Genomic DNA, 27,428 nt, shown 5'->3' on the forward strand with positions numbered 1-27,428 from the left:
GGAGATGGGGGAGGGACCCAGCAGAAAGCCTCCGGACCAGACTCAGGCTTTTTGTCTCGATGCTTTGACTGAGCTACCTGTGCTGACGGACAAAGCGAGCAGGGGCAGTCTGGGTAGTCAACAAAGGGTTTGAGCTGGATGTGTCGCCAGGAGCTGCTGCAAGTGATGTTCAGCCAGCGATACATGGATGAGATCCATGTGCACTGTCACACTGGCGCTGGTGTTGTGTATCAGCAAGACACTCCAGTTCTCTGCTGGAGGGATGCCAGTCTGATGAGCTGGGAACTTGGCAGATTTTTTTTTTTTTTTTTTTTTTTTTTTTACTTTTTCCCTCTACCTTCATAGACATCACACTTAGATACACAGACTCCATCATGTCCTTCAAGGCTCTGCTCTCAGATATGACAATCAAAGTTTATTTATATGGCACCAATTTACAACTACAGTCAAGTTCAGTCCATTATAATCTTGTTCATATGAAGCTGAAGTGTGTGAATTGTTTGTATTAGTTTATCAGTCACAGTTGGACACTGCCATGCTGATATTTAAGGTGTTGTTGAAAAAAGATTTGATCACTTTGCTACGGATAATGAGACAGTATTTGGATCTTTTATATAAAAATGTGTGAAGGACTGTTGTTTGAGAAACGACATGGCGACTTCCTGAAAGTAAAATTTTAAATTTGAACATGTTTTGTTTAGAGAATGTGATTCTCTGACCCAAATACAGCAGGACTTTGAGTTATTTATTTAGATGTAATAGATGTAGATGTAATAATTATTATAGTAGTATGGTTTAAACACTGACATAAGATTAACTCAAGCTATCATTAGCACTGTCGTTATTTCATACTGATTGCTCAAATGTGCCATCTGGTGGTTGTTTGTGCAAGTTGCACTTACTTTATTTGATTAGAATTAAATAAATTCCGTGTCATGAATCAGTGTTTCATCAGTTTTAGTCCTCAGGGATCTGCAGGTTTTAGATGTTTCCCTGACTCACCTTTAACTTAACTGGCTTGTGAAGAACTTGTGATCAGTTTCATGCTACTCAGGTATGTTTGAGCAGGGAAACATCTAAAACCTGCAGGACAGTGGGGCCTGAACACTGGAGCTTAAACATCCTTCCTTAAATGCTGCTGCATCCCTAAAGACTTGTAACATCTGTGCATCTGTGTGTTGGCATTACTGCACCACTCTGTAGTCACACTACAAAAAACATTTGTTAACTACAGTGTTTGTAAACTCTGGTGTTGAGCTTTTTCATGAAGGCTAGGAAATGGCAACTCAGTAGACCCAAAACACAACTTTATACATGATTGAAAAAATGTGAAAACATCCTCTCCTCCCCACCTGGTCAAGGCAGATGACCACCCTCCCTGCACCGGGTTCTGCCAGAGGTTTTTCCTTCATGTTAAAAGTTTTTCCTTTCCACTGTCGCCTATTGCATGCTCAGGATGGGGGTTGGATCGAAGTCAAGATTAGATGCAATCCCTTGGTTTTCCTTAACTAGGCTTTTATTATGAATTGGCTCGAACTGATTTATATGTAAAGTTCCCTGATATGACATTGTTGTGAAGTGGTGCTATACAAATAAAGCTGAACTGAAGGCACTGACCGGTAACTCTGCACCACCAGATTTTTAAGCTTCAGCTAGGTGCAGATGAACTGAATTATGTCCGCACAGACAACAGCATCAATGTGAGAGGAGACAGTGTTCAGACAGCAAAGAAAACATGACTTGCAGCATGTTTTAGGCCAATTATTGCATTTGCATTAGGACTTGGCTTAAAAAACTGATTAACTGGACCAAATACTTAATAACAAACTTAAATGCATTCACAACTGCAGCCTTTTCACTATGACCGCTGTGGTTTTTAATTCATCTGTGGACATTTCTGCAGTTGTTACTGGTTTATGGGTCGACTGCAGATGGAAAGAAGAAGAGATGGAACAATGTGAAACACACAGTGATATACATAATGAAGGAAGGTACAATGCTTAGTTTTGAAAGGCTTAAAGAAAAATCTTGACTAGAAGCACAGTGGTTTTATCATTACAGATGAGACATTTTGTCAGAGACAAGATAAAATGTATATCAGATTCAGGCAAATAGCTGTTAGACTTCTTTAAAAGGGCACGCAGCGATAGAGGGATTATCTCAGGACTATATAAAGGGCTTATAAACATGTAAACACATTTTATTCTATGTATTAAAACAAAATGGGAAAAGATGAAAAGAGCAGCTATGAGAGAAGAAAAGTGGACAAAGATATAGATGTAACAATGGAAATGTAGCAGTTCAGAGTTGGAGGAAATTTGGCTGGAAAAAAGATATTTTATTACACCCTGCAATAGATGTTACTATAAAGGAAATTTTCTGACCTGCTGGAGAACTGTGGAAATACACATTATTAATATGTTTTTTGGACTGTCATGTAATAACAGTTACTGGAAAGGATACATGATGTAATATTGAGATATTTTGAAGTCATCTACTTCTGGAATGTAAACTTTCATTTTTTTTAACTCATGCCCAACGAATAGCCAAAAAATGACAAATATTTGAACAGAAATACCCTCACAAAAAAAAAAAAAATTAAATTCCAACTTTGAGCTCATGGATGGACATTTACAGGATAGAGAGAATCCCAGTGGACTGATCTATGGTCTATGCTCACACTGCAGATCTTATTGGTCAAATTTAATTTTTTGCTAAAATCTTTTTTTTTTTTTTTTTGCATAGTTGTTCACGTCGTCATTTAAATGTAATTTCCATCACCCTTTAGTGTAAACTGTACCCAGTGCACAGAGGCAGACGTGACATCACACGCGGCATGCTGTTTACTGATATAAAAATGGACGTTACATGTCAGCGAGTGTGTATCGGTTTCAAATTTGTCCAATCAGAACCCCCCCAAAAATATATCATTGTTCCGTCCATTGTTTACATTCAGTTTTACTGTATCCTGTTTCCTGGTGTAAAATTGTGACGTCTGTCTCACTTAAGTGACGTAAAAGTCGGATGAAATGCAAAATAAATGAATGAAAAACAGAATCGCAGATAATCTGAAACTGTGGACCATGTTCTAACGTCATCAGCCCAGCTGTCCATATTGGCATGCAGTCCCAGATACGAAGTAAAGCAACCTCAACAATGGCGGCAAAGCGAGATGGTGCTACACACAAAACAGCTGCCAGATTTATTCTATTCTACATTAATTTAGCAGACGCTTTTTTCCAAAGCGAATTACATCTGTAGGTGGTTCGTCAGTACCGTTAAGGGTCTTGCCTAAGGACCCAACTAGTAGGTGTTAATATTCGTTCCCTGTGGGATTCAACCTCAGGTCTCCCGCGTTGGAGACAGATGTCCTGCCAACTAAGCTATCCAGCCATATTTGTCTACATACGACCACGTAGGCCAGACTTTAACTCTGCAAATCTTAGATATATTGTTTATAACAATAATCACCTCTCACACTCTAGGAGGTTTTATGGGTTCTTTTACCCTCAGAAAAATGATGTTCAGGTTAATAGCTGAAAATCAGCTATTTTTGGTCAAATTTGTTGAATTATATTTTATCAGATGCAAAACAATCATAACTATTTACCAGCGATTGGCTGTCCTGCTCTACAAATAATCAGCCATGAAAGGCTTATGTGTCACCCGCTAAAACGTGCCACGGCAGGCGGACCAATCAGACCCGTGCAGTTACATTTCTAGGTGGAGATTTAACGCAGAACCATAAATCAAGCTCAAACCGGAAAGAGAACGCACGCAGTGTTTCCTGTGTGTGTGGAAGCAGCTCTGTTCTGTTTATGTGGGATGTTTTATTAAAGGCGTCTGTCCGTTCCGTTTCAAATGGAGCTTTTTCGACCTCCACTGCCCGACCGAGGACTGCTGAAATATTTACCATCCGCAAAAATTGTCACTTTGCCCGATGCACCTCGATCAGTCATGTGGCCTGTGTGACCTGCGATTACTTCCACCTCTTGCCTCCCTGTCAGGCCAACATGATCAGGCCCTTGTGGCTGCTTTTGTCCTTTTCCCTCTGTAATGTAGTATTTCATGCTTTCTTGGCTGATCTGCTCGATCAGCAGTATTCCCTCTGTCCCTCTGCACCTCCCCCTCGTTCACCCCGTCCATTTCCTCCCTCCATTGGTCTGACACACACGGTAAAGAGCAAAGAATTTGCTTCTCGCCGAGGTAGATTCACTGGAAGTTTGGATCATGATGCGCTTATTGACTTTCCTTCGCCTCCCATCTTTGGAGCTTGTCTTAGAGTAATGAGGAATAAGGAGAAATGTCAGAATGACCAGAAAACGATATTCTACTTGATTCTGCTGCTCTTATCTGAATAATTTCATTCCTGATGTTACTGCAGAGCATGTCGCAGCGCAGATGGGACAATTTCTTCTACTTAACTGTCACATAGTTCTTTATAAATTTGCTGTTATTCCACCCAAAAAATGGTGAAATTAAAGTTTGAGTTAAACAGTGTGGAGAAGAACTTAATATGTAACATGAGGTTCCTGGAAGAGATCAGACATAATCCTTTTGCTCTTTCCCTCCATCGTAGGATAAACAGAGACAATCTCCAAGCTCTCTTTATTTATATCCTTAAGACCAAACCCAAACCTTGACTGTATATTTTTCTTTTGAAGATCCCTTCTATGGATTACGGTGCTCCTAATTGACTCAATTACCTCGTCCAGCCAAAGTTTGAAAAGTAAAGTGTGGGCTGTGAGGATTTTTCTGGCATTAAGTCGTCATTGAGGGGGCACGCGGGCTCGGTGTATTTACTGCCAGAGTCTGCGTTTATCCAACCTCATGCCTCTAATGCAAGTATCAATCTCCACAACGCGTTCTCCCTCCAATATGGGTCGTGTCATCTCTGGTTAGTGGAGTCTCCTGATGAAATTGTCCAAAACTCCACCGATCAATCAGGCTTGCCGGGGTATTGATTTTCTTTCATCTTCCTCGTCTTCTCTTTCTCTTCCTGACCCTCATGAAACCGAGGCCTCCGACGTTTCTTGGTGTAAGACGAATGTTGCGTGGAGGGTGGAAGAATGGCACACTTTGACCCACACCTTGCAAACATTTGATTTTTATTTTATAGCTCTCTTCTTCTTCAGATCTGACTCTGAGCGAGATATACTAAAAAATAAAATAAAAATAAATAAAGCATTGTTGGAGTAAAGCGGTGAAAAGGCTACACGACAGGCAGCTCTGCCCCCCGGTTTCCCTCTCAGACTGGGGACAGCACAGCTTGGCGGATCAACAGCCCCTGCCCCCCATTTCTATGGGACTCACGACTTTCCCCATAATGAAATATTCACAGGTCACTGGTTCCCTGAGAAATGATGGGGGTCAGTCAATTGCTTTTCAGCGAGTAATTTTCTCCCCCTTCAGACGGCCCTGCTTGTCGTGTTGACAGTCATTAGCGCAGGAGGAAGGCTGGATCGAAGCGCAAGTGTGACACTTGTCAGACAGTAGCAGTCTTTAGCTCCTCTGCCTCTCTTTTATTTCCCACAACCTTTTCTTCCTTTATTTTATCTGGTTTTTACGCACCTTTTTTGTGCAGCCTGGTGCTTTTCAGCTCGAAGTCAGCTGAATAAATCATGCCACTACAGTTTTTTTTCTCTATTTTTCCCCTTTCTTTTCTCCAGTTGGTTAATTCCCTCTGTATCATGTTAAAATGACCCCTCTGTTTTCTTCTTATTGTCCCTTCTTTTTTTTTTGTTTTATGAATCACAATGAAAGAAGGCAATCAAAAGCCAATCAAAAGAGACAATTCAGATTTGGCGATTGGTGATTAGACCTCTGGAAATCCCAGGCAAAGTTTAGCCAAGGCTCTTTTTTCTTTATGACTCACGGTGACCTTTAAAGATATTAACATTTGACATGATGAATGGCACGCAGAGGAGACAGAGACTTTTCCTATTAACCAGCTCCACCATCTCCCTGTCTGTAAAGGTGGGGAGAGAAAGAAAGAGTCTCAGCAAGCGGTGACACACAGTTAAACAATACAGGGCTATTTGAGTGAGGGTCTTTGCTGGTAAAGGCACCGCAGATGGCTAGCCTGACCCTGAGGAAAACTCCAATTAGCTAACAGTAATGGCTGGGCCCGGTGCCTTGTGTCTGCAGGCAGTTGTTGCGCTGACCCTTTAGGCCTCACGTTCCCTTGTTCTGCTGAGATGTGATGGAGAGCTGCAGAGCAACCGTGGCAATCTGTTTCCATTGTGTCAGCTGCCACATAGCAGCACTGTATCCAGATACACACACACACACACACACACACACACGTATGCATGTCTGTGTGCTCAGGTTACACCAATATATCTTGCTGATTCTGGTCTTTAAATAACCACTGGATGTCACCAGACAGGCTGGTCTGATGTGTTGCAGGTATGTTGGCTTTGCAGCAACACAAATAACAGCCTGGATGATGAACTTTGTTAAAGGTGGGAGTTTTGTTGCTGCTCTGGTCATTAGCCAGAAGGATGAAGGGTAAAAAAAAAAGAGTGAAATTTGGTGAAAGTTGGGAAATGACCCAAAAAGCCCAAGTAATGAGTCTGTGGTGTTTGTACACATTGTTTACAACATGCCAGTTTGGATCCAGATGCAGAGTACAGATTTACTCCAATTAAGGAGGCTCGTGTTTCGTGTGTGCCCCCATCATTACTGGATACCTGACAAGATCTGGGATGGCTGCAGGTTGTAACTTAGTACACAAACAACATTACAGTGCTAGTGTTTCTGCCTTTGCATCTGGTAATGTGGCCTACATATCATTTTCTCTGTATTAGTCTGAGATTAAACTTAGTTTGTGTGTGTGTGTGTGTGTGTTTGTATTATAAAACAAAACCTTAGAATTTGTTGAATGTAACTAATCACTTTTTCCATATTACTTTAATTTTTAATTATAATGTATGAATGAATTATAACTGCCTTCTTAACACCTACTAATTATACTGAATATATATCACCCAAGCCTTTATTTTGCTTGCTTATTTATTTTCTTTTTTTAAAAACGAACGATGATCAAACTGTGGGATTTAAGTGATTATCCAATCATCTGCTTTCAAACAGGATCAGAAATCTTGCATCAGGAGCAGGTGGCAGCATCTGCTGTCTGATTGGTGGAGTTACTTGATCTGTATCTCACAAGAATGCAGCTGCCTTACAAGATAAACAAAATCTCACCCAGAAAAGATCAACACTAACTGGCCTGCAGCATGTTGGCACTCAGTGACACTAAATCATGTTTCTTTTTACTGGTGACACGGACAAAAAACATTGGGTATATTTACTAATTATTTTAATTTAAGGTATTGCATTTTACCTAATTTGTTTTTGACTTGGGTCGCACTGGAATGTATAGGGTTGGTAAAAATCTCAGCTTTGCAAATGTTTTCCCTTTTCTCATCTTTCTTTAGATTATTTTTCTGAATAGTATTGCTTTCATTTGACCATCTAATCAAGACATCTGACCACAATTCAATCATATCAAAACAGACTTTTACACTTAAAGATACACTGACTCAGCATTTTTTTTTAGTTTTCATTTTGTTAAAGAGATGAGAAAAAGTCATTTTGACGTTTAGACTAAAACTGTCTGGCGTTAGTATCAGACAACAACTTCTTTGTGTGACTGAAACCCAACATCAGTGTTATTGACTCAAACACGCTGCACATATAAGCGACAACACAGAGCAGCTCATGCACAAGCATCTATTGTCTTGTCCATCATTGTGTCTACAGCAGGACAGTCACTCCTGTCTTGAGAGAAACACAATATATGTATAGAAATAATAGAAAAAAAGAAATGACAAAACCATTTCTAAGCTGAACACAAAAACAGGCTGTTTGTTTGGACACGCTGTTATGTGTTGTGATGGGGGGGTCGTATTCTTTCCTTTTGCAACCAGCTCATTTTCCTTATTGCATTCTTTAAAAGTCTCATCCTAGATTATATGGCTGAATAAAAGAGACTACAGCTGCTTTTTTTCTTCCAATAATGCAAATCAATGTTTTTAAGTCACTAGTTTTAGAAACAAATTCTCTGCACTCAACTGTAGTGATTTCTCTCTGAATAAAAACATGATAACTTTACTTATTTATTTATTTTTGGGCTGCTTGTTTATTCATTCATTACATTTTTTTTTCTTCTTCTTCCCAACGTGTGTTTGCTGAGTGTGCAACCTCTTTTTCAGGCATCGCCCTGCAGTGCTCTCACACAGTCTTGCATGTTAACTCTCGGCACAGTCTCGCTTTTCCGCCCATGGCCACCAAGGAGCTCGGTTAGTTAGAAAGAGGGGGGGTTGAGAAGTGCTTTGCTGAAGGGCACGTGGGCTGGAGCCGGTGAAAGTTAATTTACCTGCCAACACTTTGTGCTTGCAGCCAGTGTGAGGAATTATATTCAGCAGGTGAAATGTCTCTAAATTTCAGGTTTGTGCTGCGGCTGATAACGAATGTGTCCCCTCTCAGCGAAAGCTGGATTTTCAGTCAGTTCTGTTGTGAGAGGTTTTCAATGAGGTGTCACGCGAGGCTTGTGTCAAATCTATATTGGACTCTTCTTTTTTTTTTAAAAAAAGTCTTGTGGCTGTTAAAGCTGCTGCTCTGTTTTCATGTTATAAAAGTGTTTAAATTGAACAGGAGGAAACGGTGTTTTCAGCTGTACAACGTCGTGTGAAAGCCTGTGAAAATCAAATAAGTGTTTTTTTTTTATGGTAGTGAAGAAGAAGTGTGGCAGTGTTTTATAGAGGGGTGTGGCTAGAGGAATGTACCCCCCCTGATAAAGTCTCTGAAACCTGATTGGACACCCCAGGTGCCACCTCAAGTGATTGACAGGTTGCTGGTGGAGGAAGACAGAAACATCCTTCCAGACATGTATGGATCACCAGTATCACTACTCCGGTTGTAGTAAATTTTAAAGTAGTTTCCAAATTAGTCACCCTTTAAAAACACTGCACATATCTGGAAGAGATTTTGCCCCTGTGCAAGTACAACTACTAATGTTATGTGAGGCTATGTTAGCATGAAGCTACGTAGCAATGCTAATCTAGTTATATGCTAGCACTAGGTTAGTTTTAAGATAATGTGGGGAAATCATGTCATATTTAGTTTTCAGTAAGTGTATTTAGGAATTGCACATCAGCTCAGTTAATGAATTTTCACATTGAAGCTGAAAATGAACTATAAAGATGCTCAAAGAGAATCTCAGTATCCACATTACATGGTCCAGTTACATTTAAACAGGAGGCTAGCAAGCCTGCTACTTGGTTTTAAAGTAGCCACAGCATGAAAATGTGGAGAACAGTATCCTGTAACCAGCCGGATTTTGTAAAGGAAAATATAAGAATGAAGAGAAAGATAGATATTTCTGACGTTTTAGTCAGAAGGAAGGACACAGATGAGGGGAGATAGACCCCAGACCCAGTCTCAGCAGCCTGACAGCTCTCAGCATGGAGCTAGCCACACGAGGATCCAGTATACCACAAGCACAAGACAGTATACCTGAACTGATCCCACTACTACCACTTCAAGCTCCACATAGTGCACTCCAAAACAACCAACTTACTTTTCAATATGGTTAAGAGTATTATTAAAGTATGGTTAAAGTTATAATTTCTGCAGGGAAAATAGCTGTACATATTCACTTTATACCTATTTATGTGGTCAGTCACCTTGGAGTGCTTTTAATACATGTTTTTTATTCTTTTGTAAGGTATTATGCACAGTGTTTTGCTCTTTTTCTTCTTTGCACTATTATATTTGGTTTGTATATATGAAAATATAGGTGATTAATAATATCTAATTTAATCTAATTTATGGACTTTTTTGAGCTTGCATATATTTCAACTTGGTGATCCAGATTATTAATGTAAAGATGATTTTATTTCTCATGTCTCTCTAATGTCTCTAATGTCACAGCAGTGTTGGAGAGAACAACACAATCATTTCCTTTCTTAGTGTACGATTTCCCTGATAAAGTCTTGCCCACCCTCTGCCCTCCCTTGTATAAGCCTAGCTCCACCATTGATCTTTCAGCATGTATTTACTGGATTTATTCAGTGACAGAAATGAAGAATATAAATGTGTTTGCTTGGCATCTGTTCCTATAAACTTAAGACTTAAAACCAAGTGTTAATTAATTAGGAAAGATAGATCTCTGCTTCTGCCTCTGTATTCTTGTATAAACACCTCCCTTCTTCTCACTGCCAAGGGGGCAGATGTTTATAAAGAGTTGTAGTGCAGCATAGCCAAATATCCAGCCTCCATCATCGACCAGAGCCCTTTCAAAGTGGTTTGATCATGTTTAGATTTAGATAAACATGACCAGAACACGACCAGTCTTTCATACTATCTGTGTGTGTGTGTGTTGATTATTTTACGTGTAAACAGGACCTGCTGTGTATCACTATTAAAAGCTTGTGTCAACATGTAAACATTGCGCAGCATCAATCTTGCACTCAGCACAAGTGGACAGAGCTATTATGTTAAAAGCCTATTTGCCCGACATGTTCTTACCAAAGATGGCCTCCTCTCACAGTGGGAGGAGCCTCGTCTGGAGAGTATCGATAAGCTCATTGATTGATTGATGGTCCCTGGTGATTTATCGATTCGCCTTGGTTCCAGATGAGCTTAGAGTGCTTTCCTGCCCAGAGGAAAACCACCACACAACCACGCAAGCCATGTAATGAGAATTCACCAACTTGTTTTGAGCTGCACAGCAACACGTGCGTTCCTTCCTTTTCAGATTTGATCTTTTTTTCTCTCTCTTTTTCTTCAGGGGAAAGATGTGCTGTTTTGAAATTGAAAATGAAAATTGTTGCATGGTGTTGTGTGTTGTGAGATTTAGAGAAAGATTCAGTCAGGCAAAGCACTTTACCTGATAACTGTACAAAGTCAATCTCCTCCTCCTGAGGTTTTAGGTAGAGTTTCAGGGCGTCCGTAGGTAGTTAAAAGTGCATCGGCTGTGGATGGGCTGGTGGGATGTGTAGATTAATGCAGTGGAAAGCCATCCCTCAAAGTGCTTAGAATAATTAGAGTCAGGCTTCCAACAGAATGGGCATGTCACTGGAGGAAATTGTATTTTTATTTACTGTGTCGGGTCTGCCTTGGCCTCCCTCTCGCTCTGTCTCTACCTCTCTCCATTTGTACGGCGGCGGCGGCAGCAGCGGCGAAGCTCGGTATTCAGGAGCCGGGCGTTTCTCAAAGTGTCTTAAAGGTGCTGTCAGAGCACCGTGATGCATCTCGCGGATTTGTATCTCTGTGTGTTTCCACATGTGGGCGCACACCATTTGTATTCTGTGTCGGCATTTGCATTCAGATGTGGATCCAAGCTCTGTAGGTGTGCATCTTCACATATGTGCCGAGCTCACAGCCGTGTATGGAAATCTGCTGCATTAGCATGTGTTTAGAATCTAGTATGTGCATTTAAAAGGCTTCAAAGTAACTGAGTACATTTAGGTATTGGGCTTTAGGGGTGATTTTAGGATAGTTGTACTTCAATGTTTTAATTTAATGCACCATTTTAGAGGAGAATGGCAGCTGTACATGACTTTACTGTGGTATTACTTTATACTTGGGACAAGTTTTTAGAATACAGATCATCAGCTTGCGATAACATATCATTGTAGAGTTGAAATAATGAATTCAGACCCATGGTTAAATCATAAAACAGTCACTTTTTCCCTAAATGCATTATTTTACATAAACTATATGTTCCAGACAACATCAGTCCAGATGATGTGAGTTTAAACATTGCAGTTAAGCTTTTTTCTATATTTATTTACTTTCATCCTCTGTTAGGCAGCACGTTGGTTCGCTTGCCAGCCTGCAGAGGCATTTCCCATCTCGATGCAGTGGACGCTGCTGGACGGCGAGGCGGGCCATTGATAAATTGATCAGAGTGAAATTGTGGAGTAGTGAGACATGCTCTAAATCCCTCCCCCATTGCCACACATCCCACATGTGCACACACGCTGGCTCTGGCATCAATTATTGTGGATTGGGTGGTTGACAGAGTGTAAACCAGGTGCCAGCCCTCAATCCAATTAAAGAGATTTAATTGGGGAAGAATAAATGGAGTGTGTCCACAAAGTGCTGCCTTACCTACATTTAGAAGATTTTTTTTCTCACCTTTTTGAAAAGTAAGCTTTTGTTTATGAAAGACTGATTGAATCTAATAAAGCCTCCAGGTTGTTGCTTTTCCCACACTGCCTTGCTCCACAGGTCAGTAATGCAAACAATCCAATTTCTCCAGACTGAGAGCCATACTGGCATGTAGAAATGGGATTATTATCTAAAATGGGCCCAGCAGGTGTTTCAGTGATACAGTGTAATTTCAGGAGAGTGATAGTGTTGCACATGGCCCAGCTTTAAATTCCCAGGGATGCTTTTAAGAGTTTCTAACAAATAAGTTAGTAAATCTGCCACTGTGGCCTGTTAGCATTATTACAGTGGAGTGGGGGCTGTTTTCTGAACTCCCTACGTCTGCAAGTGGATCACCTGAAGGCGTCTGTGAGGAGACAGTCATCAGAGTTTGAGCAGTTCATTGAGCTAAAGAGAGGCATCTGAATCGGTCAGGTAGCGCTCAGGGTGGTCCCGATTTTTCTGCACCAAGCTCTTTTCTATCCAAATTTGTCCCTGGGGATAAGAGAGAGTGGCTCATTCCTGTACCCCCCCTCCCGAAACTCCTCACAAGGGACAGACATGCATAATTCAAGATTGTTATCTGTCTGCTGCTAACCTCTTTCTTCCACCATACACACTCACACATGCACACACACAGATCTGCAGTGAAACAGTATGACTGCACATCAATGATTCACCAGACAGCAGTCCCCCCTCCTCCTCCTCCACCTTTCCTCCGTTGTGGGAATCATATGGAGTCGACAGGGACTCCACAAGCATGCAACTTCCTATAATTGGAATGAAAAAAAGGGTGAGCGGGAAAAATGCTGTATCAGGGATCTGGCGAGAGCGGCATAGGTGTTCAAACAGCCACTCAGCAGTGTCAACCAGCAGATGGGCGACCGGGTGCTTACGTTGGCCCACTCGTTAGCCACCAGGAGAGACAGAGAAGCTATGCGGCGCTGCAGATATCAAGAGGGAGAAGTATTTCAGAGTTGGGATTAGTATCTGTGAAAATTTTAACTCCCTGAGCTGGAAGCGGCTGCCTTAGCCTTCCTCCAGGCTTCCCGCTGCAAGCATTCTTGTTGCCCCACGCCACCCCTGCCTGACGCTTTATCCTCCCAGTTCTCTTTCTCACAATACTCACCTTTTTCTTCTTTAAACATCACAGGAGCAAATCAGCAGACAAGCGATTGTACAAGTTTTCTCAAGCTTTCAAGAATTACCACTATTTCATCATGGATAATCACAGTTAATAACCCTTCTCATTAAGGAGACGAGAATCACGGGTCATTAATATTGTTAATATCTTCTCCCTTTCCTTCTCTTCTATCACTCTTATTCCCCTTCTCTGCGTGCCAGAGGGAGTGGAAACAAAAGGATGACTAAAAAAGAGCTTAGCATGACAGTGATTAACCGATTGGGGTAGATGGACTGTGATGAATCAAACTTATCTCTCAAATCTTAATAACTGGAATTAGCCTCTGATTAGATGAGCTCTGGCTACGGTAGGGAGTAGTCAGCTTTTTTACTTCAAAGAATCCTGCCCATGTAAACCTATCCCTCCTTCCAGTGCAGCGCAAAGGAAAAAAATAGGCCAACAGAAGCCAGAGAGATAGATGCTAACACAAAGGGAGTCATTGGAGAGAATGAAGAGATAACACAGCATTACACCTGTTCTCCTCCCAGAATTCAGTCATGATCAGGCCTTCCTCTCAGTTTATCTCCCTTTTTCAGTTTTCTTCGCTTCTTACCATGCTTGGGGGTCCGGTGGGAGGTGTCAGACTCTCAGTGACGGGGTCGTAATGAGAGTGGCACTCTCCCACATTTGCATATGTTTGCCTTTGTCACAGCGGTCAAGGAATGTCATGTTGAGATTCCTGCATGCTTAAGTAATGACATTTTGCCCCCACGAGGAACTCTGTCCCATGTATCGTAACCCTGAGGAGAAGAAGAAGAAGAAAAGTGAATTTACTGGACAATCAGCTGATTCTAAAACAGAAGTTGTCATTGTCATGGCCTGGGAAGGCTTGTCTCCAGTCTGAGGAGCTGCCATGATGGGTTTATATAACCAGAATAACAGAATATCCCACTGTTCAGTCATCAGTCCTCATTTTATTCAGGTCTATATCTTGGTGATCAATATCAATCTCAAAGAAGTTATACAGTTTGGGAGGATAATAGAATATACGTCAATATCACTTTGTTCTGACAACTTTAGGAAAAGAAATGAGAAGAGAAGTAGATGAAAAAGTTCTGTGGTGTGTTTTTGACGAGGTCAGAGGAGAGTCTCTTCACTCCAGTAAACGAGTCGAAACACCAAACTGGATGCCTCCCACAAGTTAATCCAAATTTTGACACCCAGTGTGAAGTAATTAGTCCCAGATGTAAATATCTGTTATGAAACAAAAGCGGCAGCAGCACTGAAACCGACAATTATCTCCTCTTATGGTTTTGGCAAAATGCTACAAGTCTAACCAAGTGTAACTGATGGCTTTTTCACAGGGCCTCTAGGCTTATTTGGTGGTGTTTTTATTTATTTATCTGCATTTTTTTTTTACCATGCAGCTCCTGAGCCCAGACAGCAATGTGGCTGAGACAGACAGGTTCATTACATGTCACAGGAGTTCAAAGTGATCCTCTGTCTACTGTGTTTATTAAGAGGCGCTGCAGCGTCTCTAAGGTATAGTAACACTTGCAGTCGCACCGCTAAGAGCATTCCCATTTCGATACCAGGTTCTGTGTGAGGCGACTCGGCTGCAGTGTAATGAAGAAATCAGCAAGGGATTGAGGAAAATGAACTCTCTTTCTAATACCGCCATCCGAGGCCGTGGAGCAAATAAGTGCTCCCAATAACGAGGAAAAATCAGGTTAGAGGGGATGAAACATATGTGACACGTGAAAACGATTAAGCCTCTCAGAAAAGAGCAGCAGAGGAACATGAACGAAATCTAAATTGACTCGGACGCAAAGCGAAGACACTGAGTGTTTATTTTCATGAATTGATTTTTCCACAAATGAGATGGAAAAATGGAAAAGATCAGAGTTTGCAGGGGAGGAAATGTGAGACAAAACAATAACCCCGCTCCCCAGCCTATTTGAAATCATAAACCTACAGTGGTGGAAAGGAAGAGCGGGATTTTGTGGTGGTGGGGGTGAATCTGCATTAAATTGGGCTGCTCCTCTGCATCTCCCCGCTCTCACTTGCATGCTGTAATTGGTTGACTTGGGGGAGGGGAATAGCCACTGCACCAAATATGTGGCTCATCATGAAGCTCTGCTGAAGGTGTTTTGTTTTGTTGTTGTTGTTTACCTTCTAATTCTCTCTTCTTTCCTTTTTTTTTCTGCACACCTTAGACTCACTGTATGGCATTTGGTTGTAATTAACACATGCTGCAGCCTCTGGTGAGTGTTAACAGAGAGACTTAGAGTAAGATCATGTGGCTCTCCTAATTAAAATGGACCCAGCTAGACAGCTTTTATTTATGCGCCTTCGAGACAAAATGAATGCCAGTTGCCTTTGGAAATCATCCCAGGCCTTCGTCTTTGCCTGACTGTCTGTGATGCGGCTACAATTAACCGAGCATCAGCACCAGAACCGGGGACAACAAGAGGCTTTCATGTAGCTGGCTGGAAAAACCACCCAGTGTTTCGTTTGTGTTGCATCAACTGACTTCCGTGCGTTGGCCTCCACTGAGCTGCGTTACACTTTTCACGATAAACTCTTTTCGGGTTTGTGCTGCAATGGCCCAGCAGGATTTGTCACAAGTCTGCTACCATCACTGTCAGCCGGTCATTAAAAGCAAATGAGCGTTGTTCTAGAGAGGAGTGCTTAGTGCATGAGCCTTTGGATGAGACGAAAACAATTTCCAGGGACAGAACAGCTCAAGGTTCACTTGATGTTGTGTCATCTGTAATTTGACAAAGCAAGTTGCTTGTGTGTGTGTTTCATGTAAACAAAAAAGACAGTGATGCTGCGTGTTGGAGCATTTGTGTTTGGATCATGAACAAACCCTGCAGAATTGCTTCATGTATGTTTAGTGCTGTACCGTGCTGAAAAACGATCCAAGCTCTGTGTGAGTGAGCCGAAGCCATAAAGCCGCCCACTCCATCACGGCTCCTATCGCTGAGATTGATCAGCCTGCTCCCATTTGAGTGATTTCCCTCTGGATTCAATGCAACGCAATTAGTCGCCTGCCGTATTTTGCCTTTGCATCGCTCTCTGACCCTTCATCGCGCATATGAGTCAGTGCAGCACTCTACCGTTATGAGTTCCTCCTAACAGCTCCTCGATTCGTGCAGTTCCATCTCCTCTTGGCCTCCCAACACCGTCCCCCCCATAAGCTCTACTAAAGAGGATCACGGATTGCTGGCGAGCGGCCAATGCGTTGTACCTGCTGAGATGGAATATAGCCTTGACCATCTACAGCAGGGTTAACACCAGCGAAAGTGTCTGAGCGCTGGAGGCGGGGAGACTCAGAGACTGGCAGCCTCAGCAGTGGGCATCGCCACGAGGCCTCCCTGACCTCTTTGGCTCCTGATACAGACTGTAAAAACAAAAAACTCCGCTCCAGAAGTGATCTCCTTAAGTAAGGGTTTCCAATCCAATTTTACACAAGGAGAGTGCTTAAGATCAGAGATAGTGTTTTTTATTGTGCTCTTCAGTAATAGAAGTAGAAGGGGTGAAGGGAGAGATTGAGGGAAGGAGGGAAAGAGAAATGGAAAGGACGACAGATCGATAAGGGCTGCTTTCTCTGGTTGGCTTTACTCTTCGTCTTTGTGCCCGTGTAGATGAGGTTTAGGCAGCTCAGGGCTGCAGGCCATGTTAGGAGGGCATTAAAGTGTCGCAATGGGACCTGCTCTTTTCTCAGGTAGAGAAATGCTATCCATATAACGACGACTCGTAGCGCTCGTTTGCAGCCGTAATGAACAGCAATCTCTTCAGAGGAATGAGATGCGTTGCGTACCTGACTGGTTTGTCATGGAGGGCTTTTCATTAAGCATCATGGATGTTTTCTGGGGCTGACTCGGCCTGGCAAACAGGGCGCGTGGTCGCACTGGGACGAGCACAGCTCGCCTGATTTGCATGGGCCTTTTTTCCTTCTCCCAGTTCATTTCCAGTTGAATAACTCGTTTGTCACATACATCAGAGGAAGGCGAAGATCATACGAGAGCCAGTGTTACTTTGTGTTTCACTAATGAGGCCTGTACTCTCCGCCTCCTTGCTTTTGCCTTGCTGCCCTTTGAAACAGCAGCGACATGGCGCTACAGCACTTAGTAGTTCTCTTTCTCTGATACCAAGCTCCAGGCAGCGATCCTGTTTGTGTGTCACTCGGCTTGATCAGTCCTCTGCTCTTGTTTAAGGCTCAAATAGCCGAAGACCTGACACAGAAACACTAAGCACTGTGTCCTGTAACTATAATGAGTCAGATTCCAACCCACGCGTGGAGAGACACTCGAAGGCAGATGATAGTTTAACGAGTTTAGTAGAACATGTCATTTGCAGAACTGAGGCACGAGAAGAACAAACTATATCACAGATTTTCCTAAATTAAAGAACAGTCGAGCAAATACATGAGAATGTAGCAGCGGGAAAGCAAAGCTAGAAGATCCCATGTGATGAAAAACAGAAAGAAAGGTTGTGTTCTTAAAGAAAGAGTTTAATTTCCAGGATTCCCTAAAAAATCAAAAATTCAAACAAATTCAAACAACATTTGTATACGTTCTCTGCAAACATGGTTCTCCCATCATGCTGTTTACCAAGGCATGTTTGTCCACATGTTAGGCTCTCCGTCATTCCTTTTCCAACATGGTTACCTAAACAGTTTAAGCTGAGTGTAATTTGGTTTCTGGAGGCCTCATGTCCTACTCTGCTCGATTGGCATCTAATTGTTATTAATGGAAGACAAGAACTATAATATTTCTTATGCTCAATTTTCTCCCTAGCAAGTAGATCATTATTTTTCTTGCTGTATCGATCAGCTGATAGCAGGTTCAGGGAGCTCACCTGTTCATCTGACACAGAAGACAAATATGAGGTGTCTTCATCAGAACACGCATGCTTCTTTCTGCTTGCATGTTTTCTATCGGCTGCAGCAGTGTGTTGCAGGATGACGTTGCAATGTTTTGTGGTAAAGCCTTTTTTGCTGCATGACCCTGCATATTGTAGCAGCCTCCTGCATCAGGACGCCTCCTGAGCCAATGCAGGGATCTCATTCAAAGACTAATGAGGAGTCTGTGTTTTACAACAGCCTAAGGTGCAACTGAATCAAGGATTAAATTGAAGTAACCCAACTAGAATAATGAGGCTTCCCAAAACAGGGGTGTATAGGTTTGTACTGGAATCTGAAACCTGGATTTGATGGTGATGATGGTGTTTTGTAACCTGAGCAAAAAAAAAAACCTGACCAAGTTCATGAGCAGGTGTCTTGTCAGTGACTAAATAAAAGATATAACTGAAGCTTTGATCTCTTTAATGACGTGGGGAGTGTTTGATGTACAAACAGAGCACCTTCTCGTTTCCGGGCAGCTGAGCTCTGAGACGGACTGTTGATGTGTTGACAGTTTGCAAAGGCAGGTTTAAAAGAGGACACGGGATCCGGTGGTACAGCGAGCTGTCGTACTGGGAGGTGCATCTTTTTTTAGGTAACAAACCCCATTCTCCTTTTAAAATGGGTGCTTAGAAGTTGAAAATTGCCAACATCAAGAGCTTCCTTGAATTAGGATGCCCCGCAATGCAAGTGTGTTATATAATGCCGTGACTGGAGGGAGAGAAAAAGTGGAGCACAGGGGTAGAGATTAAAAAAGTTTCTGCATAAAAGAGAGGAGGGAGGCAGAGATGAGCATAAAAGGGAAGGAGGGGGAGGAGAATTGAGGGGAGACAGAAATACAGTATAATGAAAAATATAAGGGGGGATTAGGTCAGGCAGACGTGAGGGTCCAGCCTTGAGGCTTGGCAGGCTGCAGGAGGCTGGTCAGCTTCTCTTGCCTCTCAAGGCTTCTCTCTTTTTTCATTTAGATAATGGAGCATTTTGTTAATTGGCGGCACACAGTTTAGGCTGAGGTTTGTTTGCCAACACGTCAGAGTAGAATTATTTCCACTACATTTACAGCATAGTGTTGCTCTGCTCCCTCTCATTAAAACCACAGCCTCCTCCTGCCCAGATCCAGCTTTCTGTGGAAATCTGCAGGAAGAGGCCAAACACCACTGCAGCAAAATAAAATAAAAAAAGAGGAATAAAACACATTTATCTACTATCTCACCATCCCCAGCCAGCTTGTAAAGGAAGAGACAGAAACTCTGTTTACTGTTATTGTTTTTCTCCACTCATAAACCCTTACTTCTGGCTGCTATTGTGTGTGCTTTTTCCTCCTCCACTCTTATCGAAAGAGTTATGCGTTAAGCTCGCATGATCTGTATCTTTAAATTTGATTGAGGGGACTTGCAGGGGGTGTTATTGGATTGTGGTGTTATTGTTTCACCTTTTCTCTGTATGTTTTTAATGTTGGGATAGATATCCGCTCCAGCAGCACTGATATCACTGTTCTGCTCATTAGGCTGGATTCACAGAGACCGCTGCTTTGCAACAATAAGACATGCACTTCTGTAGTCCAACCATTACTGAGTTTAACAATGTGCACCAGCCAGAAAAGTCCATTATTTCTGCAGCTCATCATCTCAAGCATCCACACGAGACAAAGGGTCTGTGGAACTGCTTCATTGCGAGGGCCCATCTATCACTTAAGTCAGGAGCAGAGACTTAAAAAAAAAACCAAAAAAAAGTGGTGCAGATACGACACACTGGGAGATCTGGTAGCATATGGAGAAGCATTAGGACTGAGTTTTGCAGACTTCACTTAGTATATATCAACTTTTTTGTATCATTTTTGTCTACAAACAATTTTACTCAGACTAAAAAAGAAATGGTGCAGTTAACGATAACCTGAGGTGGAAAAGCCGGCAGATCTCATGGAGCGAGGTGCAGGTTGCTGCTGGAAGTATGAAAGTGGAGCTCGGCGAGGGAGCAGCTGCTAGTTTTAACAGACCTGTCAAGGAAATCAAAGACCTTAATCAAAATTTTATCAATTAATTGATCTTTCCTCTTGTGCTTTGCCACAAGTGCAATTGAGATTCCCCCTGACTCTTACCCCTCCAAGTGCAAGCCATGCTCTACAACATAAACTGTGTTCATTAGCTGTGATCAAGAATTTCTCTAATATGAGCTGAGAAGTGATATGAAGTTTTTTTCTCTCTGACTTAGCTGCTTTGCAGGACAACTCTCCCTGGTTGCTTTCAGTCTCAGGAGGGAGCTCTTGCTCATCTTTCATGCAGCTCAAACAATGTGCTTTAACTTTTATTTCAGCTCCAGCTGTAACTCTTCCTTCTTACTGTGTTCTCCTCTCAGGGTAACCAAGAGGCCACCAACCCCCCAGAAGCGATGGCCCAGCCGTACACCCCAGCCCAGTACCCGCCTCCCCCACAGAATGGCATCCCCGCAGAGTTTGCGGCACCCCACCCGCTTCCGACACAGGACTACACTGGGCAGAGCCGGGTTCCCGAGCACGCCATGACCCTGTACACGCCCACACAGACGCACAGCGAGCCGGCCGGCACTGACAACAGCACGCCCGCCATCACCGCCACCACGACCGCACCGGTCAGTGTCCTTCATCACCTGCAAACACTGTTCTCAACACGCTGTCAGCAAGTAAAATATATTCTTATTATCATTTTTATACTTTTCAAAGAAAGTGTTTGTATTATTTTAACATGAATTTGTAACTAACAAACTGTGACTGTTTCTGATACCACTGTGACAAAATAGTTGTTTTTCCTCCACTCTTCCCTTGTCTGCCATTACCTTCATCTCTATATACAGATGATTACAAATGAAAATAGAAAATCTGTAGGCAACGGCAAGATTAGACACGAGAAACTTTCTAGTTTGCTTTTGTTGTGTGTTTTAGGACTGATCAGTCACATTCGGGTGGCCTTTAGTTACAGTCCTTTAAAAAATGTAAAATACGTGGAAAAGGTTTCTCAGAACAGAATCTTAAAACCAGATTTTTTTGTTTGCCTAAAGACAAAAGTCATCTTAATTCACTAGATCAGGAATCTCAAACTCAGATTTTTTTTTGACCTCCAGATATGATCTACACTATACTAATCAAAGGTTTGGGCACACTTTACAGCTGGATTTAATGGGAAAGTGTGTCAAAACTTTTGACTGGTAGTGTAGATCAATCAAGTTTCCAGATTGTTGCTAGCAAACCCCAAGTTCTGCCTCCTCTGTGTGGTTTTCAGTCCTGTATTTAAGCCCTTTAAAAATGCAACACATGTGGAACAGCTTTCCCAAACAGAATCTGCTTTCTGTTTTCTTTTTATTATTCTTTTAATCGTCTTAATTAATCAGATCGTTTTAGCCAAGATCCTCATTATTCTAATGGCTTTTATTTTTCCTCCAGATGATATGGACTATGTCGATAAATTCCCACATTGTAGCCGTCTAAAAACCCCAGAGTTCTGCCTTTGCTGTGTGGTGTTCAAAAACACAGAATATTTGCTCTAATTTGTCCTACTCTGCTGCATACAACGTTAAAATTAGTTCAGGTGTTAAAAATCTATATTCAGCCTTAATATTAACTTTAATTAAATGTCACATAAATCATAATTTAATGTGTTTATACATGATTTTAAACAAGGTGTGTAAACAGATTGTTTCAAGAGACTTTAGAAAATTATTTTATGCATAATTTAACATGCACATGTGGTCCCATCTGTATTACTGTGGTATGCATTTTTAATTGTTTTACTACCCACCATATTGTCGCTCCATTATGTTAACATTAGGAGCATTTAGAAGTTTTAGACTTTTCCGTTCTCACCTTGACTTTTTTCGACCTCCCAAACATATCAGGCGTGCTCGGAGAGAGCAGTGCCCACCAGCGCCATCGCTGTATCCCCCTCCTCAACAACATGCTCCAGCTCTCCACCAAATATGAAATTCATATGGATGGTTTTTGCACATTCTTGCAGACAATCATGTTCATCATGTTTCTCCATGATGAAGGAGCAAACTGTATCAATCACATGAGCTCCTTGATTGGGGTGGGTTCTGGAAAGGTGATGGTTGCCGTGGGAGCTTCACTTAATTATGACGTCCCATCTTGTTTGAATTCTTGCTTGTGTTGTTCTTACTCTCAAATGTAAGTCCCTGTGGATAAAAGCATCTGCTAAATGACTATAGAATAGAGTAGAATAGAATAGCTTCATGTTCATGAGTAGCAGTAGACTCTGATAGACTTTGATGTGACTGCATAACATTTAAGGCAAGCTCGACTGTAAATGCCTGAACATTCGTTTGGGGCTCCCTCAAAAACAACCTGAGCTGTTTAATTTATTTGCATGAGGCAAGATTTCAGAGATGCCTCTTCCTCCACCAGCTAACTGCTACTCAGTCAGATCACTTTATTATCTGTAACTACACAACACGCTATCACATGCAGGGATATGGTAGCTCTGTTTGTGCTTGTTTTCACCTCGTCATGGCAGCATATTTGTTTACAATTTGTTTACAAAGCCTTATACAGTGACTTGTAAGCAAAATTTTTATCTATACATTTAATTTTATGCATCTTACATTTATATTTTCTTATTTGATGTTTTTTTTTTTTTTTTTTTTTACCAGGAAGGTCAAACGAGAACCAGTTCTCATTTACTGACAACCTGGACCAGAGGCAACACTTAAACATACATTAGCTGCATTCAGTTAGATTCAGCTTCCAACAAAAATGAAGCCACCATTAACCAATTCTGTGTTGCTGACACCATTTTTTTAAATCTAACCCCCATGCGGTTTAAGAAACAACCAGAGTAAGTGTATACTATTGGTTCACACACAAGGCAGTAACACAGGTTTAAAAAAATGTACACAATTTCATAAAAAGTAAAACATTTTAATGAGTTTAGTAAAACAATGATTCCAACAAGTCTAACAAACAATTAACAGCATGAGCAGCGATCACAAGTTTTAGCAACAAGTTTGTAAAAAAGAAAATGGGATGAACAAGCTAAGGTGTAGGTTCTGGTGTAACTGGTTCCAGTCATTCTAGTGTAACTGGTACCAGTTACTACAAGCTGCAAAATCCAATCAGAAGCTGTCAAAGGATGTACGAACTTTCTGGATGATTAAGTTAATGTAGCTACTGGAGCATAACTTACAGTCACTGTTGCGGATAATAAGTAAGGAGCTGAGGTTAGCAGGGGTTTGCCAGTTAAGGCTTTATAAACAGACTGGTACCAGTGGATCAGTCTACAGGAGTGAAGCGATGGCCAGTTGAAAAGAGAATGAGGGTCGATTTGATGGTGTTGAAAGGAGCGCTAGTGACAGAGCAGATGAAAGCATGATAGATGCCATCCAGTTTATGGACAAGGCTCTTAGAAGCACTTCTATAGATCAGTGGTTTTCAAACTGAGGGTAGCCAGATAATTAAAAAAAAAAAACATATGTAGCCTACATTTATCAAATAAATTTGGGATTTTTTTTAACCAGGTCTGTCAAAATTAAACCATTAATGAATGTCCACATTTCAAATATTTTTTCACAAGTTTTTTAATTAATTAATAAATAAACAACAAAGTTAGCACACATGCCGTATCTAAAAATCTGAATTTGACATCTCTGTGAAAGAAGTTGATTTTGGGCATGTAGGTGCCTTATCACAGCACTGAACCAACAAGAAACACTTTATCCTCATTATTTATGAAGATTCTGATAGTTTTACAGCCTCACATGTAGAGGATGCTGCAGGATGACCCATCTGATACATCACACCATTAATCACTTAGTTGTCATGTGGGGGTGGGGGTCGCAAACACCAGTGCATCTTATCTTTGGGGTTATGGCTCAAAAAGTTTCATACAACATGAAAGGAGAGGGAACTGCAATCCAGGTGCCCAGGTATTTGTAGGTGTTAAACTGAATATCTAAACCATCCAGAGAGAAGATTTTGTGAGGACTCTCTGTCTGTGGAAAAATTAAGGTTTGTGAAAGTTAACTGGAAGCTGTTTAAAGTGTGTTCAGAGCAGTGTTCAGGGATGGGCTGCAGGTGTACAAAATGGTATCATCTGCATAGAGATGAACATGAACATTATCTCCAGCATAAGCAATGTCATTAATGTGAATTTGGAAAAGGGTCAGACCTAGTATTGATCCCTGAGGAACACCCTTGGACAGGGGTAGTGGATTTGACAGACAGCCCCTCATTGTCACTGATTGTACATGGACAAAGCAATAACTGTTTAACCATGCCAAGCATCCCTCTGAAATGGCGTTTTCTAAACATCCTGACCTGCGATTTACGTCACAAGATGGAGATAAAAAAAGGAGGACAACTTGGCTGCTAAGATTAGAAAAAAATGTCTAGAAAGGTGGATAATCCTATTTGAGATGGAAAAATAGGACCTTCAGACTGTCTTCTCTCCTGTAGAATGAAAACACCTGCTGTGGGGGGTGGGGGGGTCACAGCGAGGCCACAGCCCTCCTGAGAGGGATCTAGGTCACTCATAAAGAACACTGCTAATACCTCCATTTTCCCAGCCTCACAATTACTGTGCAGCTATGAATATTTGGCAGCAGAAAAGTGCTTATGCAGCACAAGCAGAGCAACAGCGCATTATCATCGCCTTGTAATGTAGCAATGTTTGATTTGAAGATTTGTGTGACGCTCTCCAACTGCTCCATGGTTATATCCTGCACTTACAGTAATGGCTGACATGCAGGAGAGTTAAAGCGAGAAGGGAATTGGCAGGAGGTTTAGTCTCCTCCTTCTTCTCCTTTTCTGTGCACCACTCCTCCGCTCTTTCTCTCATCGTCTCTCCTCTCTCTCCATTTCACATTTGATTTCATTTCATCTGGTCGCCCGCTGTGAGAAAAAGCCCAGAGATGGTGGCTGTGGAGAGATGAGAGTTCGCCTGGCTTTCCCTCATGCTCTTCCCTGCTTCCCTCCATCTCCTTCTTTTTGCATCCATACTGTCCCTCCACATCCACCCATCTCTTCTCAGGGAGGACAGAGGGATGAGATTAGTGGGGTGTAAACAGAGAGTCTAATCCTCTGGGGCCGCTGGTGTAGTGTCGCCCACCGCTGTGTTCCCTGGCTTTAATGACAGACCCAGCTTGTTTGCTCTGGGTGCCACAGACGGGCCCGGGTGCCTTTGATTAGGGCACCCTGCAGAAACACAGATTGAGCGAGCAGATCAGCTCGCTGCAAATCTCCCCCCTCGCCTCACCTCCCTCCTCTCCTGGCTCGACTCTGCTGCGCTCAGCTCCTCCACCCCACGACGACGCTTTGCTCTGCACATCTTCTTGACTTAAAGACTTAAAAAGAGTCAAGTGAGTGAAAATTCAGTGAAACGTATAGATTCTGTGTCAATTCCCTGCAGAGAGTGGAGAGTGTGTATGTTTTAATGAGGCACGGGGAGTCTTCACCGCTTCTCTCTGTTTCTGCTCTTGTCTGGCGGTCTCCAGTCTATACTGGGAAGGTGGCGCTGTCCACAGCCAGATCTCTGGGACCTCACTCTGTGTCGTGTTCAAACAAGCTGACTTGAAAGCAAGCGACTTGAGGAAGAGAGGCAGCCCCCAACTTTTCTCCAAATCCTTAGAGATGAGGGTAGCAGAGGGCTGCCAGGGAGCTCTGCTACATAAAAAAAAAAGAAAAAAAATTCAAGCTCGTTATCTGGCTCAGTTCAAATAGTCTGAGGTTTGGTTGAATTTCATGAGTAATCATTCTCTTTTCAGATAACAAATTAAGGCAGTGGCATTAGGGCAGCACTCATTTCCAGATTTTTCACAGCCCGTGTCAGCAGCATGAAGACTTTCCAAAGGGTATTCTGGGGGACTGTGATAACATAGACGCACACACACGCAAACACACAGGACCATGCAGAAAACATGGACGAGCACATGCAAACATTTATACCCTTACACGCGCTCATCTCTCATGGGTTTGTGTTTATGGGATTGAAGCACCAACAGGGTGTAGCTTTCAGAGACGGTGCTGATGGCAGCATTTAGGCCACCGTTAAATGGAGATGACTGTATAATCTGTAGGTGGGAGGAGTTGCTTCGTTTTTCCTTTAAAAAAATACAGCTGAATTATTCTTTATTCTAATTATTGTCCACCAACCACTGAAGCTAAAACTGGCACTAAAATGCCACGTGTTGGGAACTATTTTCAGCTGCACATTTGGAGCTGCATATTAGCAGATTTAACCCTTTCATGCATAGCAGCCACTACACTGGACACCTATTGAAAGGCTTTTTCTAGTTTATGCATAGGTGTGGATAGTATATTTGCAAATTATCCACTTCATTGGACACGAATGATTCATCCAATACACGGCCACTCACTGGAGAATGAATAAATATATTATAAACCTTTATATACAAACGCTGTAATTACCAGGTTTGCCTCAGTAATGAACAAGACAAGGAAATTCTCCAAATACTTATGGAATATTTATATTATATAAACATGACAACATATTATTTTATAGATATTTTAATAGAATCGATAATATGTCCCCTCTGATGTGTCAGATCAGAGGGGGGAAAACACTTAAGCATAGTCGGTAAATTCACTTAAACATTAGATGAGATATTTTCACCCCAAAATATGAGAAAAGAGCCCTAATAACACCTCTAGCTTCATCTCTGTTCAGATTATTACAAATGAAAGAAAAAAAATCTGTAGAAAGGAGCTACATTATTATTATTACTACCAGTTTATCTGCTTACAGTGCTGTTTAAATGCAAAAGACGTGGAAAAGGTTTCCCAAAACAGGAGCTGAAAACTAGCTTTTTATTATTTAAAAAAAAGACAAAAACAAACAAAAAACAACTTGATTAATCGGGAAATTTGGGCCCAGAAATTTGTATTCTGGTTTTTTTTTCCTTCAAGGATAGTTTGAATTATTTTTTGTTTCTAATTACTGTCCACAAACCACAGAATCTAAAACTGGCATCAAAATAGAATTTGTGTGGCACTATTTTCAGATATTTGCAGCCTGGTGATACAGTTTGCAGGCTTGGTGTATTATTAATAGTCCATGGACCACAGTGAGGCTGCAAGATTGCTTTGGTTGTTTGGTCGACAACAAACAATATGATTTATGATAGCAGATTTAAGATGTTAAAAGTCAGTGTTGATGGAGATATGTCCGATCAGAGGGGATATAATCAGTAAATTCACACACAAAAAAAAAAAAAATCAGCCAGTTGCTTTTCAAC

The 27,428-nt window shown here is 41.7% G+C and overlaps 1 protein-coding gene across 9 annotated transcripts in view; it reads left to right on the forward strand.

The window, feature by feature from the left end:
• rbfox3a (RNA binding fox-1 homolog 3a) overlaps window positions 1–27,428 on the forward strand; it is a 528,049-nt gene that overhangs the window by 460,528 nt on the left and 40,093 nt on the right. For 7 of the 9 annotated variants that reach the window (XM_041975734.1, XM_041975755.1, XM_041975750.1 and 4 more), the window contains one exon: window positions 20,547–20,849. In XM_041975734.1, the coding sequence (XP_041831668.1) occupies window positions 20,547–20,849 (303 nt within the window). The remainder of the gene's footprint in view (window positions 1–20,546; window positions 20,850–27,428) is intronic. The other 2 variants (XM_041975780.1, XM_041975788.1) reach the window with 1 other exon arrangement.

Source organism: Melanotaenia boesemani, chromosome 2 (genome assembly GCF_017639745.1).
Source record: "Melanotaenia boesemani isolate fMelBoe1 chromosome 2, fMelBoe1.pri, whole genome shotgun sequence".
NCBI lineage: Eukaryota > Metazoa > Chordata > Actinopteri > Atheriniformes > Melanotaeniidae > Melanotaenia > Melanotaenia boesemani.